We start from the raw sequence: 16782 nt of genomic DNA on the forward strand, positions 1-16782 counted from the left end.
AGTTCCTTTAGCATTTGTTGTAGAGTTGGTTTGGTGGTGCTGAATTCTCTTAGCTTTTGCTTGTCTGTAAAGCTTTTGATTTCTCTGTCAAATCTGAATGAGATTCTTGCTGGGTAGAGTGATCTTGGTTGTAGGTTCTTCCCTTTCATCACTTTAAATATATTGTGCCAGTCCCTTCTGGCTTGTAGAGTTTCTGTTGAGAAATCAATCAGCTGTTAGCCTTATGGGAGTTCCCTTGCATGTTATTTGTCATTTTTCCCTTGTTGCTTTTAATAATTTTTCTTTGTCTTGAATTTTTGTCAATTTGATTACTATGTGTCTCGGCATGTTTCTCCTTGGGTTTATCCTGCCTGGGACTCTGTGCTTCCTGTTCTTGTGTGGCTATTTCTTTTCCCATGTTAGGGAAATTTTTGACTATAATCTCTAAATATTTTCTCGGGTCCTTTCTCTCTCTCTTCTCCTTCTGGGACCCCTATAATACAAATGTCGCTGTGTTTAATGTTATCCTAGAGGTCTCTTAGGCTGTCTTCATTTCTTTTCATTCTTTCTTCTTTATTCTGTTCTGTGGCAGTGAATTCCACCATTCTGTCTTCCAGGTCCCTTATCCGTTCTTCTGCCTCAGTTATTCTGCTATTGATTCCTTCTAGTGTACTTTTGATTTCAGTTACTGTATTGTTCATCTGTGTTTGTTTGTCCTTTAATCTTCTAGGTGTTTGTTCTTTAATTCTTCTAGGTCTTTGTTCAACATTTCTTGCATCTTCTCAATCTTTGCCTCCATTTTTTTTCTGAGGTCCTGGATCATTTTAACTATCATTACTCTGACTTCTTTTTCTGGAAGGTTGCCTATCTCCACTTCATTTAGTAGTTTTTCTGGGGTTATATCTTGTTCCTTTATCTGGTACATAGCCCTCTGCCTTTTCATTTTGTCTATCTTTCTGTGAATGTGGTTTTCATTCCACAGGCTGCAGGACTGTAGTTCTTCTTGCTTCTGCTGTTTGCCCTCTGGTGGATGAGGCTATCTAAGAGGCTTGTGCAAGCTTCCTGATGGGAGGGACTGGTGGTGGTTAGAGCTGGGTGTTGCTCTGGTGGGCAGGGCTCAGTAAAACTTTAATCTGCTTGTCTGCTGATTGGTGGGGCTGAGTTCCCTCCCTGTTGGTTGTTTGGCCTGAGGTGGCCCAGCACTGGAGCCTACCCGGCTCTTTGGTGGGGCTAATGGTGGACTCTGGGAAGGCTCACACCAAGGAGTACTTCCCAGAACTTCTGCTGCCAGTGTCCTTGTCCCCATGGTGAGCCACAGCTGCCCCCCGCCTCTGCAGGAAACCCTCCAACACTAGCAGGTATGTCTGGTTCAGCCTCCTATGGGGTCACTGCTCCTTCCCCTGCATCCTGATGTGCACACTACTTTGTGTGTGCCCTCCAAGAGTGGAGTCTCTGTTTCCCCCAGTCCTGTCGAAGTCCTGCAATCAAATCCCACTAGCCTTCAAAGTCTGATGCTCTGGGAATTCCTCCTCCCGTTGCCAGACCCCCAGGTTGGGAAGCCTGACGTGGGGCTCAGAACCTTCACTCCAGTGGGTGGACTTCTGTGGTCTAGGTGTTCTCCAATTTGTGAGTCACCCACCCAGTAGTTATGGGATTTGATTTTTATTGTGATTGCGCCCCTCCTGCCATCTCATTGTGGCTTCTCCTTTGTCTTTGGATGTGGGGTATCTTTTTTGGTGAGTTCCAGTGTCTTCCTGTCGATGACTGTTCAGCAGTTAGTTGTGATTCCGGTGCTCTCGCAAGAGGGAGTGAGCGCATGTCCTTGTACTCTGCCATCTTGAACCCATCTCCTCAATGCATTTTTGTTATTAACTCAAGTCCATTTTTTTATTCAGACTTCCTCAGTTTTCCCCTAACGTCCTTTTTCTGTTCCAAGATCCCAGCTAGGATCCCATGTGACATTTTGTTGTCATGTCCCCTTCTGCTCCTCTTAGTTGTGACAGTTTCTCAGACTTTATGACTTTGACAGTCTGGGGAGTGCTTGTCAGGTACTTGTCAGGTAGAGTGTCCCTCAATTTGTGTGTGTCTGGTGTTTTTTGCATGATTAGAGTGGAGTTGCGGGTTTTTCAAAGGAGGACTACGAGGAAAGTGCCGTTTTCATGACATCATATGAAGGGATTTGTTAAAGAAAAAGAAATGTTCAATGACATCTGTTAGAGATGGTCAGGCAGACTTTATTCAAAAATCATCTTGATAGGTATGAGGACCATCACAGTGGGATTTTGCACCAGGGGAGAGGGTAAGCTCAACTCCAATTGCAGCATGGATTCGTGGGTGTTTATAGCCAAGGAGCAGGGTGGGGGTCTGGGGACGGGAAATGACTAAGAGGAAACATCAGGGAGATTCCGGCCAAACCTACCTAACAAGATTCTTGCGGAAGACAGGCCAGGGTGATCGGATGTCACCTGGGGGCTGGTGGAGGATAAGGAATGACCAGATAGCACAGTGGGGATGAGGGTGGTTCTCGTTAAACTGACTTATCAGCAGGGATCTTGCTAAAAGGAGATTTTACAAGGAAGGGCACAGATGGGCCTGGGGAGAAGGTTCCGGAGCCTGACTGAAGTTTGATCAGGCAAAGAATCTTTGTCGGCACAAGCTCTGGACATGACCGTTGACCCTGATCACCAAGCTGAGGTCATGTTGGCCACACTTCTCTCTTGTGAGATTACCACTCCACCGCCATCCCCAACATAGTCTACTCTTTGGAGGGGAGTCTCTGTGCACAGCCCACAAGAGAACGAGTGGGTGCTTATGTGTCACCTCCTTGGGAGTGGAGCAAGTGCATAAGTTATTTGGAGTTTTTCTGCCCAGAAATTTGTCTGTTAGGCCCTTTTTATACAACACCTTTATCTCCTGTCATTTTCACAATTGTGAGGTTGATATTATCTCCCATTTTCCAGATGTGGAAACAGAGACTCAGTGAAGTTGACCTACCTCCCCAGGCTCACCCAGATTTTAAGTGGCAGGCTGGGAGCTTGAATTTGGGTGTTCTCAGAGCCAGCTCTCTTAAGTACTCAGTTCTCTGTCTGCATGGCCATTTAGTTACTCCACTGAAGTTATGTCATCAAGAATTAACTTATTCCCTGGGCCGCTTAAGCCCTTCTCTTAGGCAGGGTAAGGCTCATGGGGTCGGTGGAGGATGTCCTTTAGCTCTGTGTGGTCAGCCCACTCGTTAAGTCCACTCTGAGGACTTCAGGAACCAAATCCTATTCCATACGGTCAAAGTTGGACTAGATTCAAAGTAGATTTCCATATGGGGCACATTCTGTTATGCAAGGAAGGCTGTGTTCTTCCTATCATCCATCTATCTATCTATCTATCAATCATTTATCTATCTATCTTACTGAAGAAAAAGAAAAAAGCTCCTTTTGGTTAATTGTCTATCCTGGCCTTAGTATCTATTCATTCTTAGCAGCACTGGGTCCATCCTTGATTTCAGTTGAGCGAGGTTGTCCCGTGCTAACAGGTACTGTTCTGTCATCCTGGGAAAGCCAGTGGGGAGCTGAGAGTGATTTCATGGGTCACTGACAGCTCGAGCCTGTAGTCAGTAGTCAGAACGAGTGGACTGCACGTTGGTTTTTCTGATCTCTACGTAACATGCAGAACAGATCTGTATAATGGGCCGTTTGTTTTGTGGATTGTCAGTTTTTTCTCTCCCCGCCTCTTCAGAGTGTTTAGGATATGTCGGTGCAAAGGACATCGTGCTGAAAATGCAGTGGCCACGCTCTTTCACGTCTAAAGAAACGGCTCCAAACGAATTGCAATTCGTTTCACTATGACCCTGGCTAAATCTAACTGACAGGTGCTGCAGAGTGTTTAGCTGGACGACAAACCCAACTGAGATCAAAGGACTCCCCTCCCCCGCCCCTGCTCCAACAGTTTAGAGCAGTTAAGCTGCTTTGGTCACCTGACAGCCAGCATCCTCCCCTGGCGGGGGTGTGCTCTGTAAAGGAGAGCAGAAAGCGAAGTGGTGTGAATGACTCAAACAGCGTCAGCTGCTGGTTGGAACCTGTGAGTCACAGAGCGGGAAGGTCCCACCCGTTTGCTTCTGGCTTGCTAACCCCCTGACACAATCATATTAGTCAGTGCTTATCTCAGAAAGTCAGAAAGCTGCATGATTTTTGCGATGAGTTCAGGAGGTGGGCTGAGGCCCATGGTGAGGGGACAACACTGCTTCTGGAGGAGCCCACACTCTAGTTTCTGTTGCTTGTTTCGTTTTTAACTTGGAAGTTGAGGAGAAGGATGCACTGTTGCTTGGCCAGCAGCCTGCAGTGTCTGGGTGCCATTCAAGGAGGGTAACTGGGGCCCCGCCTGCACTCTGTCTGTCTCGGTCGGCGAGCGATGGGGGGACGGAGCTCCCGCGGTGGGAGGAGTTACTGGTGGGCGTGCACAGCACTGGCAGGACCCGGATGGAGGCCCAGGCGACGTCGCTGCAGCAGGGGAGGGGTGGGGTCTCCACGCTGCTGTGCTGGGGGCCTCCGCGCCCTCCGCCTCCGAGTCTGCAGGGCAAGGGGGGGCTGCATCTCGGGAGCTCCTTGTGTCCCATGGCTGCCCGTCGTCCGGAGGAGGCCTCACGTCCTCTGCCACGTGTCCAGTCTCACCCAGTGCGCTTCCTGATAGCAGCCGGGGACGGAGCCTCAGGGGTCCGGGCTTCTCCATGGTGCACAGGCCTCCCTGCGAGCAGCTGGTGGTGCCCAGTTAGCAGCAGAAGTCGCAGTGCAGTGTCCACCAGGCGTCACACCTGCAGCCCTGACAGTGGGGCTTCCGGGGGACATGCATGGGGTGGGGATGACGGCGGCATTTCCGAGCCAGTCCTCGGCGTGTAAGGATGGAGGCTGGGTCCGCAGGCCCTCCAGCCAGGCTCGGGTGAGAGCTTCTGCAGACTGCCCACCCTCCCGAGGTGTGTTAGCCGTCACGGTTAGGGCCAGGATGGAAATGGCAACCAAGAGGCAGGCTGGCGGGTCAGGGGTCAGGGAGAAGGTGCGCAGGAGAGGAAGCCATCTTCCACCTTGGTCCTGAAACAGTGAAATCTGAGCCTCTAGGACAGTGGCTCTCAGCAGGGGTGATTTTGCCGCCACAGGGGATATTTGGCAACGTCTGGACACATTTTTGGTTGTCATACCTGGGAGGGAGGAGGGGTATGGTAGCTACTGGCATCTAGTGGGTAGAGCCCAGGGATGCTGCTAGCCGTCCCACACTGCACAGAACAGCCCTACAGCAAAGAATAATCCGGCCCCAGGTGTCAAGAGTGCCAAGGTTGGGACCCTGCTCTAAGGGACTAAAGAGTCTCGGGGGGGAGGGTGGCGTGTCATTTCACTCGAGGACTTAATAAATGTGGCCAGTGGGCTTCGGGCAGCATGGGCATTTGACCCCAGAGCCTCTTTATGTGGCACAAGCGTCGTTTGAGGACCTTTCTCTGGGTGAACCAGGAGCATCCTGGGAACACCTGCTTACGTGAGGTTCTCCTTATTCACCGCTATCCAAGAGTGCGTGGGCTTTTTGAAAACCCTCTGGGAGTGAGCAGAAAATCAGGCCCTTTTTTGGAAGTGCGAGGCGATAAAGGGGAGAAATCTGTATTCTGAAATGAATATTCTTACCTGCTTGGGTTTATGGATAAGGGTCTGGGTAGCAATACTGCCTGGGTTCCCTGCCTCTGTGTGTGTGTGTGTGTGTGTGTGTGAGAGAGAGAGAGAGAGGAGAGGCCCTGGATGCGTCGGCGCCCAGCAGGAGATGCCGATGCAAAACAGAAGATGAACCTCGGAGCCATTTCCCAGAGCTCCAGAGCCTCGGGGAGGAGAAAGTCTTCATCTCATCATCATAACAACAGGATATGCCAGTGCACACTGCCACCCTATCACCGCTCAGAAGGCTCCCTCTCTCTCTCTCTCTCTCTCTCTCACACACACACTCACACACACACACACACACCCCAGAGCGGCAGACCATGCCACGTTTCCCTCTGTGTAGGAAGGCCGCTGGAATGCCCGCTCTTTGTGGAGTGTGGTCCATACATGTGTGCATTTCTCTTTGCAGGGCACGTCACCATCACCAACTACTTGTTGAACTATTTCCCCGGTCTTGACCTTGAAAGGAGGAACGTGTTTGGGTTCACGGCCCTGATGAAAGCCGCCATGCAGGGCCGAACGGAGTGCATCCGAGCCCTGATGCTAGCAGGTACGTCCCCACCTGTCCCATGCAGTCCCAGGGTCCCGGGAAATGCTGAGTTGGCTCCTTTAAAGAATATGTGTTGAAGGGATGAATGCCCCCCATAGAAACCAAGCCTAGTGGATGCAGCAAAGAAATGTTTCTTTGTTGAGATGTATGGCTGTCATCATCCGAGTTGAAACAAAAACCAAAGCTCCTGCTTTCAGGGTGGGTGGGAGGCCACAGCACTGGTCACCCCGTAGGCCAGCCCTCCTGTTTCCTCGCCCCCTAGCCTCCTCCTGCCTGCGTTTGTTCTTCACAAACGTGTGCTCTGGTCTTGACGCCGGCAAGATGGTCCTATTGAAGGTGGGCAAAGGGATGGCAGGGTCGGCCCAGGAGCCCTCCCGGGTGTCCACTTGCTGGTGGGTGGAGTCACGTGGTCATGTGATGTTGTAACTGAGCAAGGGCTCGTGTGCCTGCAGTGCAGAAAGCCATACTCGAATGACGGCCGGTATTCGCAGCAAAGTAAGGGTTTATTTGCAGGGCACCAAGCAAGGAGTACCGGCAGCTTATGCTCAGAAGACCTGAACCTCCCGATGGCTTTTAGGAAACGGTTTTTAAAGACAGTGTTAGGAGAGAGGGTCGTAGGTTGCCTGACCAGCTTGTTGATCTTCTGATCGGCTGGTGGGTGAGGTAACAGGGTGATGCTTCAGGAATCTCAATCATCAACCTTCGGGTTCCAGCCGGTCTGGGATCGAGTGCTTGTGGTCAGCATAGAGTGACCCTCCTCCACTGGGAGGGGGTCTTAGTTTCTGCAGAACAACTCAAAGATATGCACCAGACTGTCACCTATATCCCTTCAGGAGGAACTAGGAGTCCTGTGATTCTGTTGTCCTGGTCATTAACAGCTTAAGTCTGCTCTTTGGAACTCGAGGAAGGCCTAGGAGACAAAAGCCTTTTTTCTACAAACAAGAAACAGGGGACACGGATGGGCTTTTGCACCCGGGAAGGCCTCACAGGGTCCTGCTCGGTTTCAATCCCCCCTTTTCTTTGATGTGCATCAATCCTGAGGAGAACAGGAGTGGGACAAGAAAGGGATTAAAGTTTTGGGTAGAGAGGTTCATCATAAATTGCGGGCGTGGGACTCGGTTTTAGGGGTCTTGGTCTCCGTGTAGGGCAGTTTCTTTCTGGCCGGCATCACAGTGGAATGTTCTCAGGCTGGGCCAGCACGGCAGGCCCCCCTTGCCCTTTTGGCTTCATCATCTTGAGGGAAGCCCCTCCTCTGAGCCTCTCTGTCCTCATCTGTGAAATGGGAGTAATGACTTCTTCCCCACCTCCCTGAGGATGAAATACATCACTTTGTAAACTCTCTGGGGCTACACATATTTAAGGAATTACTGAGCTGAATTCCTTGCGACTAATCTCTAGCTGTTTTCCGCCTCACTCTAAAATGGAATCAGTGATCATTGTTAGGGCACGACCTCACTGGGTTATTCTGACAATAAAATGAGAAAATGTATGTGAAGCACACACCCAGGGTCAGGCGCAGAGGGAGCATCTCAAACAGTGGGAGATGCTGTTGTCGCCGTTATTTAATTTCATTATCTTAGTTTATTTTGTTTTTGTTCTTGGCACTGGGTTCAGCCGGTCTTGCTTGGCCCTACGAGCTCCCAGAGAGGCGGCATCCCCTCCCGTCTCAGTATCTTGAGGACCACGTTAAAATCCTTCCAGGCACCAGCCTGGGCTAGTAGCTCTGTTTAGACAACTTGCTTCTTTTTGTAAATAAACCTTCATTTGGGGATAATTTTAGGTGTGTGGAAAAGCGACAGAGATAGTAGAGAGAGCACCCACAGAGCCCCGACTCAGCACGGCCCCCCGACCATGTTAGCATCTTACCGAGAGGCAGGAACTGCACAATACAAGTCACTAAAGTCCAGACTTTATCCAGATGTCACCAGTTCTTCCACAGATGGCCCCTTTCTGTTCCAGCATCCCAGCCAGGCTCCCACACTGAGTTGTCACATGTCCCCAGTCTACTCTGGTCCCCAGAAGTTGCTCAGTCTTCATGCCTTGTTCATGACTTGGTCTTGACACTGGCCAATGAACACTGGTCCCCTAACCTGAGCCCATCTGTCTTTTTCCTTGTGATTAGACTGGGGTTACAGGATTTGTTACAAACCTACTTTGGATTGTTTTTTTCTCGTGCTTTAACTGAAGTGTTTTAGGGGATGCTGTAAGAAAAGTAAATTCAGTAAGTGAAGACAGAGGCTTCGAAGATGAAAACCTTCTTGGAATTAAAAAAGATCCTAATTAAAATTAATCTCATTGGTTGTGCTTTTGACTCAGTGACAGTTTCATTTTTTTAAAGTGAGTTAGCCGTTTCCACAGGGTTTATCAATGACATCAGGGAGGGATGGTTCCTCCTAATTTAATGGTGATTAGGATGCTTTTGCGTTTTGGGGGGAGCTTCATCTGCTTTTACTGCTTCTGGATCTAGATATAATTGAGTGTAAATTAGCAATTCACTTTTACAACCAAAAACTTTCGATGTCAATCCAGGCATTTTCCCCAATGAATTAATTTGAATTACAAACCCTCTTGTTTTCAGATTAATTGCCTTATAATCAGTCTGGACCGTGCATGGGCTTTGCTGTCATTTTTTTCCCTGAGTCTGGTAGAGATTTCAGGCATTTACAGATCACAGAAACCTTTCAGATCTCGCGAGAGATGGGCCTGCTTGAGGGCAGTGTGTTCAATGCTAATGTGTTTTTTTTCTTTTCCCTTAGTTATTTGGATAACAAATTTGGCATTCGGTTTTATATACCCTACCTGTCCTGTTCCCGTCAACGTGAGCACAACCCCATCAAAGTCTAGAATAATCCACATGAGTGCAGACCTCTAGTGCCTCCGTTCCTGAACTGTACCTGGTCATAGCAAAATGGCCAATAGAACTAACTTAGAAATCAGGACCCCTGGTTTCAAATTCCAGCCCCACCATTCAGCCTCTCTATACCCAGGGCCAGTCACCTCCTGCTATGGGCCTGTTTCTTCTATAAAATTCGGTGAATGTCAGTAGTTACTGCAGGAGGTCATGATGTGGATTGAGTGAGTTCACACTTGACAGCTCTCGGGGGCTCGCCTGGCATGGAGGAAGCCATCAGTCATTGCTGGTTGTCATTGTTATTGGTGACTTTATGTGTTCACTACTATTTGTTAAATGAGTGAAAAACTATGGTGTATTTTTCCTTTTGAAAATATCCCTGTGATCAGGTGCTTAAACTTTCTTATGGAGGGTGACTCAGGTTTCTTAATCTTGGCGCTGTTGATGTTTGGGGCCAGATAATTCTTCGTGGTCGGGCTGGCCTGTGGGTTGTAGGATGTTTAGCAGCATCCCTGGCCTCTGCCCACTAGGTGACTGTAGCACCCCCCCGTTTTGATGACCAAAAATATCTCCAGACATTGCCAAACGTCCCCTAGTGGGAAAGTGGCCTCTTGTTGAAAACCACTGATATAACTAATGTAAATGGGAAATGAAGGGAAAAGTGAAAAGAAAATCTGACACACCTTTTTCAGGGAGCTTTTGAGCTGCCCTCTAAGGCTTTTATTGTTTAACTTATAGAATATTTTCATTTGTTACTATTGCCACTAAGTTACGTTATACTTTTTCCCAGGAAAGTGGGTCACATTTTCTTCTTACAGATGAGTGTGTATGTTTTAAAAGAAAAAACAATACGTGATTGAATGCCTTTCCTGGGTTTGGTACATAGCAATAGGATACTTGCTGAAATGTTTAAACAATTTGCAACAATATTTTAAAGTCTTCTTATTTCCGTTTGGATTTATCAATATTAAGAAAAACTAAGCCTGTAAAGATCCTAAAATCTGGGCATTTCTTTTGGATTGATGTTTACAGAATCAGGTCGTCCTGTGATCATTTTAAAAGCAAAAGGCACGAGCATTACTACATATTAATAGTTAGGATAAAACTGTGTGTCTCATTCTCGTTTTTTCAAGGGCCGTGTTCTTCTGAACCTGAGTGTCTTTCTGCACCTGGGTTGAATTTCCGAGTTGCAGTTTCATAATATTCAATAAGAACTATTTCCTTTTGGAAATAATGAATCATTGAATCGAATGCCCCCCAAACTGTTTAGATTTTCCAATAGTTCATAACCTGTAGGTGCATATCAGCTCTTATCTTACCTTGTTGGGCAGAACGAAATAGTGTCAGAATTACCAGAACTCAGGCTTTTAATAAAATTGTAACCAAGTTCTCGGGCTTCCCTGGTGGCTCAGTGGTTAAGAATCCACCTGCCAATGCAGGGGACACGGGTTCGAGCCCTGGTCCGGGAGGATCCCACATGCCGCGGAGCAACTAAGCCCGTGGGCCACAACTACTGAAGCCCACGTACCTAGAGCCCATGCTCCACAACAAGAGAAGCCACCGCAATGAGAAGCCCGTGCACCACAACGAAGAGTAGCCCCTGCTCACCGCAACTAGAGAAAGCCCACGCACAGCAACGAAGACCCAACGCAGCCAAAAACAAATAAATTAAATAAATAAATTTAAAATATATATATATATATATATATATATATATATATATATATATATATATATAAAACCAAGTTCTGAACAGCTGATTTATTGGCTGTTTGGTTTTTGGCTTCCCGAGGAGTAACGTCAGCTCTGCTGATGAGATCCCAGGGGTTGGGGATAGGGCTGCAGAGCCTTGTTAATTCAGTGGAATATTAATGCCCCCAAGTGACAGGTGTATTTAATAAATGGCTCTGCGAAGCCGTATGAGGGAAGCCGTGACTATCTCTGAAGAGAAGCAGAGCCCGGTGGAGGCTGGCAGGTTCCAGACTGGCGTAAGGGAGCTGGCTCTCATACCGGAGGTGTTGGTGTCATTGCTGCGGCACTTGGGGAGCAAAAACAAGCAAACGGAAGCCTTGAACCTCCCTGGGATTCCGGGCAACAAAGCAGACAGAAAGGAAGGTGTAGGAGGCTCGTTTCATGAACAGAGAGTAGAGGCACTCCCGCTGTACATTGTGTGTTCATCCTTGCCTTAGGCAAGCCCTGACTCTGTGTTTCTGGAAAGCCGAAGGATATGATACCACCAGAGAGGTTTCTTTCTGTCTATAGAGGAAAACATGAATTTTCTGTGACTAAGTTGGAATAGTGTCAAGTTATTAGGCAGAGAAAGGGCTAAAAATCAGGCATTTCATATCACCAAGGGCACTGTCTTAGCTTGGGCACCCACGAGAGCCAACCGTGAGACAAGGGGGCAAGTGGTTGTTCTGGAAAGTCACCCCTGCAAGCCGGTCAGGGATAAGGAAGCCAGATTGGGAAGACTGGAAAACGAACCCGTGTGAGCTCATTAGCTGGCTACCCTGCAGGCTGTGGGCTTGCGCCCTGCTGAGACCCTCTGAAAGACTGAAATGCCTGAGGGTAGGGTGGGATCACCCGCCCCACCCCCTTCAAGGGCTCTTCCCTGTGACCCTGCATCCTGATTATCCCCGAAGTGCCCAAGATACAGGCCAGAGACAGCACAGGAGGGGGCCTGTAAGGACCGGTCCACAGTGGTCTTGTGTGACTGTCACCGGCGGAAAATGGCGAGTCCCTCAGTTCTCGTCCTCCCGAAGAGAAAGAATTCAGTCCAGAGACATAGAGCAGTTTTAAGCAGCAAGAGTTTTATTAAGCAAAGCAAAAGTACACTCCGGAGAGAGAGAAGGGGCGCGGGGTTGTTTGGAAACTGGAAGCAGCCCCGCGGTAGGGCTGGGGTTCGTTTTTCAGAGTGGCGGAAAGCCCCTCAGGTCCTGCATCATTTGACTGCCAAGCTGATTGACAGCTTTAGGTTACATAACTTCTTCCTTCTGCGCAGGCGCTTACCCACAGGCACCCGAGCAAAACCCACAGGAGGGTGATGGGTGCAGAAACCGCAACGCTAATTTATTACAAACACAGCGTAATGAACCCCGGGTTACTCTGAGTTACCTTTTAGGTCTTGCTATGCCTTCACCAACCTGTGCTGGCGGTTTTATCTTGTTTGGTGTTGATAAGGCTGGAGACTTAACGGTGCTTGACCACAAAAGGGAGGCTCTCTGGGCATGTTCTAATCACCAGTGTCCAGGTGGGGGAGGGAAAGATGACCCCGTCCAGGATGGGGCAGGGACCTGCTCATGTCTAACTATCTAACGTGACCAGAAGGGTCTCTCGGCAGGAGGGGGACCAGATTGGGGCTCTGAAGGGTAGATAACATGGGGATGGGGGCTTATAGATAAATAGGAAAGGAAGTGACGCACCCTGGGCTCTGCCTGCCTCCTGCTGGTCCCATGGACCTGGCCTTGACTGTTGGGGGAAAGCGTCCTAAGAATGATCAACGGAAGGTAGATTGTTTTCCTTTAGTGCCTTTTAGGGTGCGTTCTGCTTCCAGTAACAGAAATCCTGACTTGACAGTGGCTTAAAGAAAGCAGGTGTCTGTCTGTCTCACCTCACTGGAAGTCACCGTGCAGAGCTTGGCCCTGGACTCCGTGAGGACGTCACAGACCCAGGTTTCTTCCTCTCGTCCACTCAGCTCCACACGGCCCCCCAACCACCTGCCAGTGTGTTGACTGGTCACCTCATGATTGCACGATGGTCACCAGAGCTCCAGGCCTCAGGTTCATCGGTCCCTTCGATCAGGGTGCAACAGCCTTCTCTTTGGGGCTCACTAAGGGAGGCTGGGGGAATGAGGAACAAGATGGCAGGTCATCGAGGTTAGAACTATAATCCTCGATGGGGTGGGGATGTGTGTGATCCCCCAGGGGACATTTTTGGTTGTCACAACTGGTGGAGTGCTACTGGCATCTAGTGCCCAGAGAACAGGGATGCTGTTAAAAGCCCTACAATCCCCAAAACAGTTATCTGGCCCCAAATGTCAGTATTGCCAAGTTTTGAAACTCAGGGTTAGACCAGTCATGATGCATTGCCTAGAACTGAGTAGTTGCTGCCTTGAATAAAATAGAGGATTCTGTATAGACAGCTCACAGCACTCAACGTGGCAGCAAATGGACTCATTGGCAGGAGCCCAGCCTTTGCACGGCTGGAGTCCTGGGCGAAACAACATGGGGTGGGGGGATGAGGATGCCGATCGTCTCTTGGGCAGGCGATGGGTACTTTGGCCTGTCAGAGGTGCTCCGTATTCTCTGAAAGATATAAGTATAACGTGCTAATCATCAGTACTTGCCTTTCATGATTTAATGACTATGCCCAGGCCTTTAATATTACCCTTAATAGTACTTTCTTAAGGAAGTGAATCCCTCGTTTATAGCATGACTCAGATTCTTGAGCTGCATTACAGTCAGAAGGGCCTCTGTTCTTTACAGTGTTTGTATTTTCCAAGATGATTTTGAAAAGGAAGAGGCGCACTCAACTTTTGACAGCTGTTCCTTTAGTTTTCCATTAGCATTTGAAAAATGTCTCTTTCAAGCAGCGTTCATTAAGATTTTAATTTTTCAGTTTGCTCCTTTTTTAAGTGACGTGCAACGAATTAAGTTTTAATGTGTCATCTATTTTTTGCAATGACATTTTTACTGCCCCCTTTTCATTTCAGTCCGTTTATAAATTGTACTGTAGCTAATGAGTTCCATCCTGATTTCCAGTTCCCAATAATTACCACTCTTTTAATATGTTCTTTAACGTGTCACAGAATTAAGAGCATTACCGGGTGAGCTCAGGTGAGCTGGGTCTGCCTTGGCCATGGGGCCATTGAGGGCTATGGGGCAGGGAAGTCGCTGAGACCCCCTGCTGCTCTTATTCGTATTCACCAGCCATCGCATGTTGGACACCCCGGTCTGTGTGGGATGCAAATGCAGAAGCTTCTGCCTGGCCTGGTCCCTGGGTAGACTAGATAATTGCCCTACTTCCCACATTGCTTTGCCAGTGGAAATATGACTAATGGGACTTGAAATCCTGAACGATTTTTAACTGTATATTCGGCTGAGATTGGACCAAGATTAATTGAACAGCAATCCCTGATTAATTTCTATTTTACTACCAAGCTGAAACTTATGAACATTTCATCAAGTTGAGCTGAAGTTTAACTTTGCAATATTAAGAGGGGGCAGTGGCTGGTATGGAGGAGATTAAGGAAGTGACCAGTGTAAGGGAGACCGTGAGGATGTAGGAGATGCAGCCTCTGTCCTCCAGAAAGACATAACCGATGGGAGATATATATTACGAGATTTATTTTAGGGAATTGGCTCACGTGATTTGGGGGGTTGGTAAGCCCGGAATCTGTAGGACAGGCCAGCGGGCTGGAGACTTGGGCAGGAGTGGATGCTGCAGTCTTCAGGCTGAATTCTTTCTTCTCCAGGAAACTTTAACTTTTGCTCCTAAGACCTTGGACGAGGCTCACCCACATTTTGGGTGGTAATCTGGACTTAAAGTCAACCAGTTGTGGATGCTACCGCGCCTACAAAACACCTTCACAGCGCACCTGGATTAGTGCTGGATTAAGTCCCTGAGTACTAGACCCTGGCCCTGTTGACACAGAAAAGTGTCACAGAGGAAGAGCCCCCCTGCAGGGTGGTGGGAAGTGCAGGCAGCTGAGGGTCAGGACCCAGGTCTGAGCACTTCTCTCTTACCAGCTTCGAGGTCTCCAGCAGTGCCCTCAGCCACTGGGACCACCATCCATTCTGTAACAAACATTTATTAAATGCATGCCTCCTACCAGCCAGAACTATATGTGTTAAGGAAGCAAAAATGACTAAGTTTTTGCTTAAACTGCCTCTGTCCTGGAGAAGCCCACGACCCATGACCAACTAACCACCAGCACGAAAAGTGAAGGACCACACGTTTCCTGTAAGACAAGAACCATAATCGTCCCCACAAGAGATCTTGGAGGAAAAAGGGAGATGATAAATAAATAGGACACTGAATGCTTTGCCTGTGAGTTACTGTTAGTATTTTTAGAACATTCTAGTAGCATCCGCCAAGTGTTACAAAGCACCTTTGTGGTCTGATTGTGTCTCCATTGCTGGAAAGCCATGAAATCTTATTTCTATAAAAAAATTCCACGATTTAGGTGCTGAGTTTAGGGGGTTTTATTTAGGAAAGATAAACCATTAAGTGGAGCACTTAAAGGTCGGTTGTGTTACAATAGTAAACGCAACAGGTGTCGGTCAGGTGTGGGTTCATCCAGGTGGCCCAGCTCCAGGGTAGAGTCTTGTTAGAAGGTTTTGGAAGTTTCGCCTTTGATCCATTCCACCGTCTTTTCGTTTTCTGCCTGTGGAAGGGCGGTCTTATTGCATCCACCCATTCCTGTTTCTACTTTGCGGTTTTCAGGGGCAGATGTCCACGCCAGGGACCCTCACCGCGGGATGTCGTCTCAGGAGTGGGCTACTTACACGGGACGGTTTGAAGCGGTCCACGTCATCCAGAGGCTGCTGGAGCGACCCTGCCCAGAGCAGTTTGGGGATCAGTACAAGCCAGAGCTGCCGCTGGCCCCCGAGGCGGGTCCGAAGCCTGCGGGCTCCAAGAACTGCTTGCAGAGGCTCACCGAGTTTGTGCGGTCCATACTGACCTCCCGCTTGCGCCAAGGCCTGGAGGATGGGGGCGTCCTGGACCACATGGTCAGGATGACCACGAGTCTCTACAGCCCCGCCGTGGCCGTCGTCTGCCAGACCATGTGCCCCGAGGACCCCCCCTGTGTGGGGAAAAGGCGGCTGGCGGTGCAGGAAATCCTGGCGGCACGGGGGGACCTGGACACGCAAGCCCAAGAGAGGGACAAAGCGGAGGGCACCGAGCAGCGATTCCGGACCTCCCAGGCCGCGGGGCTCTCCAGAGAGGGCGCCCCCCGAGCCAGCTCCACGTCGTCCCAGCTGCCAGCTGCCCCGCGGAAGGCCAGCCTCCTGTCCCTGCAGCTGCTGCGACGGAGCAGCGTGCGGCCGGGCGTGGTCATCCCCAAGGTGCGCGTCAGCAAGGCGCCCGCGCCCGCCTTCCAGCCCGAGCGGGCGGCGAAGGGCAGCACCAAGGACAGCGGCCACCTGCAGCTCCCCAAGTGGCGGTACAAGGAGGCCAGGGAGGAAAGAAGGAAGGCGGAAGAGGCAGAGAAGCAGCGACTGGCCACGGCGCAGAAGGAGAAGCGGGCACCGTCCTGGAGGAAAAGGACGTGAGGCGGGGGGGTGTGTGTCTGGGTGGGGGAGACAGGACGCAGAGCCCGGCCAGGGATGAGATGCTGCCCGGAGCCCCAGAGGAGGTGGCGGGGAGGCTGGGTGGGCTCCTCCCTGGGAAGGAAGCGCCTCCGCCCGGCCCTTGCCTTTTACGCACCACACGTCCCTGTGCCCGCAGGCTCCTTCGGGCCCGAGAAAACGTTTGTGTTTGTTCAGGCTGCACCCAAGAGTGAATTGGGCATAGCACTAATCGATTTGCCTAAAACCAGTTCCCCTAGCAGTCAGTACACTTAGTGGGCGTTTTACCTAAAAGTTTATCTTTAGAACCTCAGTTAAGAAATTTCAGAAGGGCATTTTCTGTATAATTTTGTATTTTTAATCACAGTCAAATGTGCAGCACTTTACCAGCCCCATACAGAGATGGGGCTCTTTGTACTTAGGATGGTT

The 16782-nt window shown here is 49.4% G+C and overlaps 1 protein-coding gene across 1 annotated transcript in view; it reads left to right on the forward strand.

Moving 5' to 3' along the window:
* ANKRD33B (ankyrin repeat domain 33B) overlaps positions 1 to 16368 on the forward strand; it is an 80077-nt gene extending 63709 nt beyond the window's left edge. Inside the window, exons 3-4 of the mRNA XM_061187653.1 lie at positions 6073 to 6213; positions 15509 to 16368. Coding sequence (XP_061043636.1) covers positions 6073 to 6213; positions 15509 to 16338 — 971 coding nt within the window. The 3' untranslated portion in view covers positions 16339 to 16368. The remainder of the gene's footprint in view (positions 1 to 6072; positions 6214 to 15508) is intronic.
* The last annotated feature ends 414 nt before the right edge of the window (positions 16369 to 16782 follow it).

This window comes from Eubalaena glacialis, chromosome 4 (assembly GCF_028564815.1).
Source record: "Eubalaena glacialis isolate mEubGla1 chromosome 4, mEubGla1.1.hap2.+ XY, whole genome shotgun sequence".
Lineage (NCBI taxonomy): Eukaryota > Metazoa > Chordata > Mammalia > Artiodactyla > Balaenidae > Eubalaena > Eubalaena glacialis.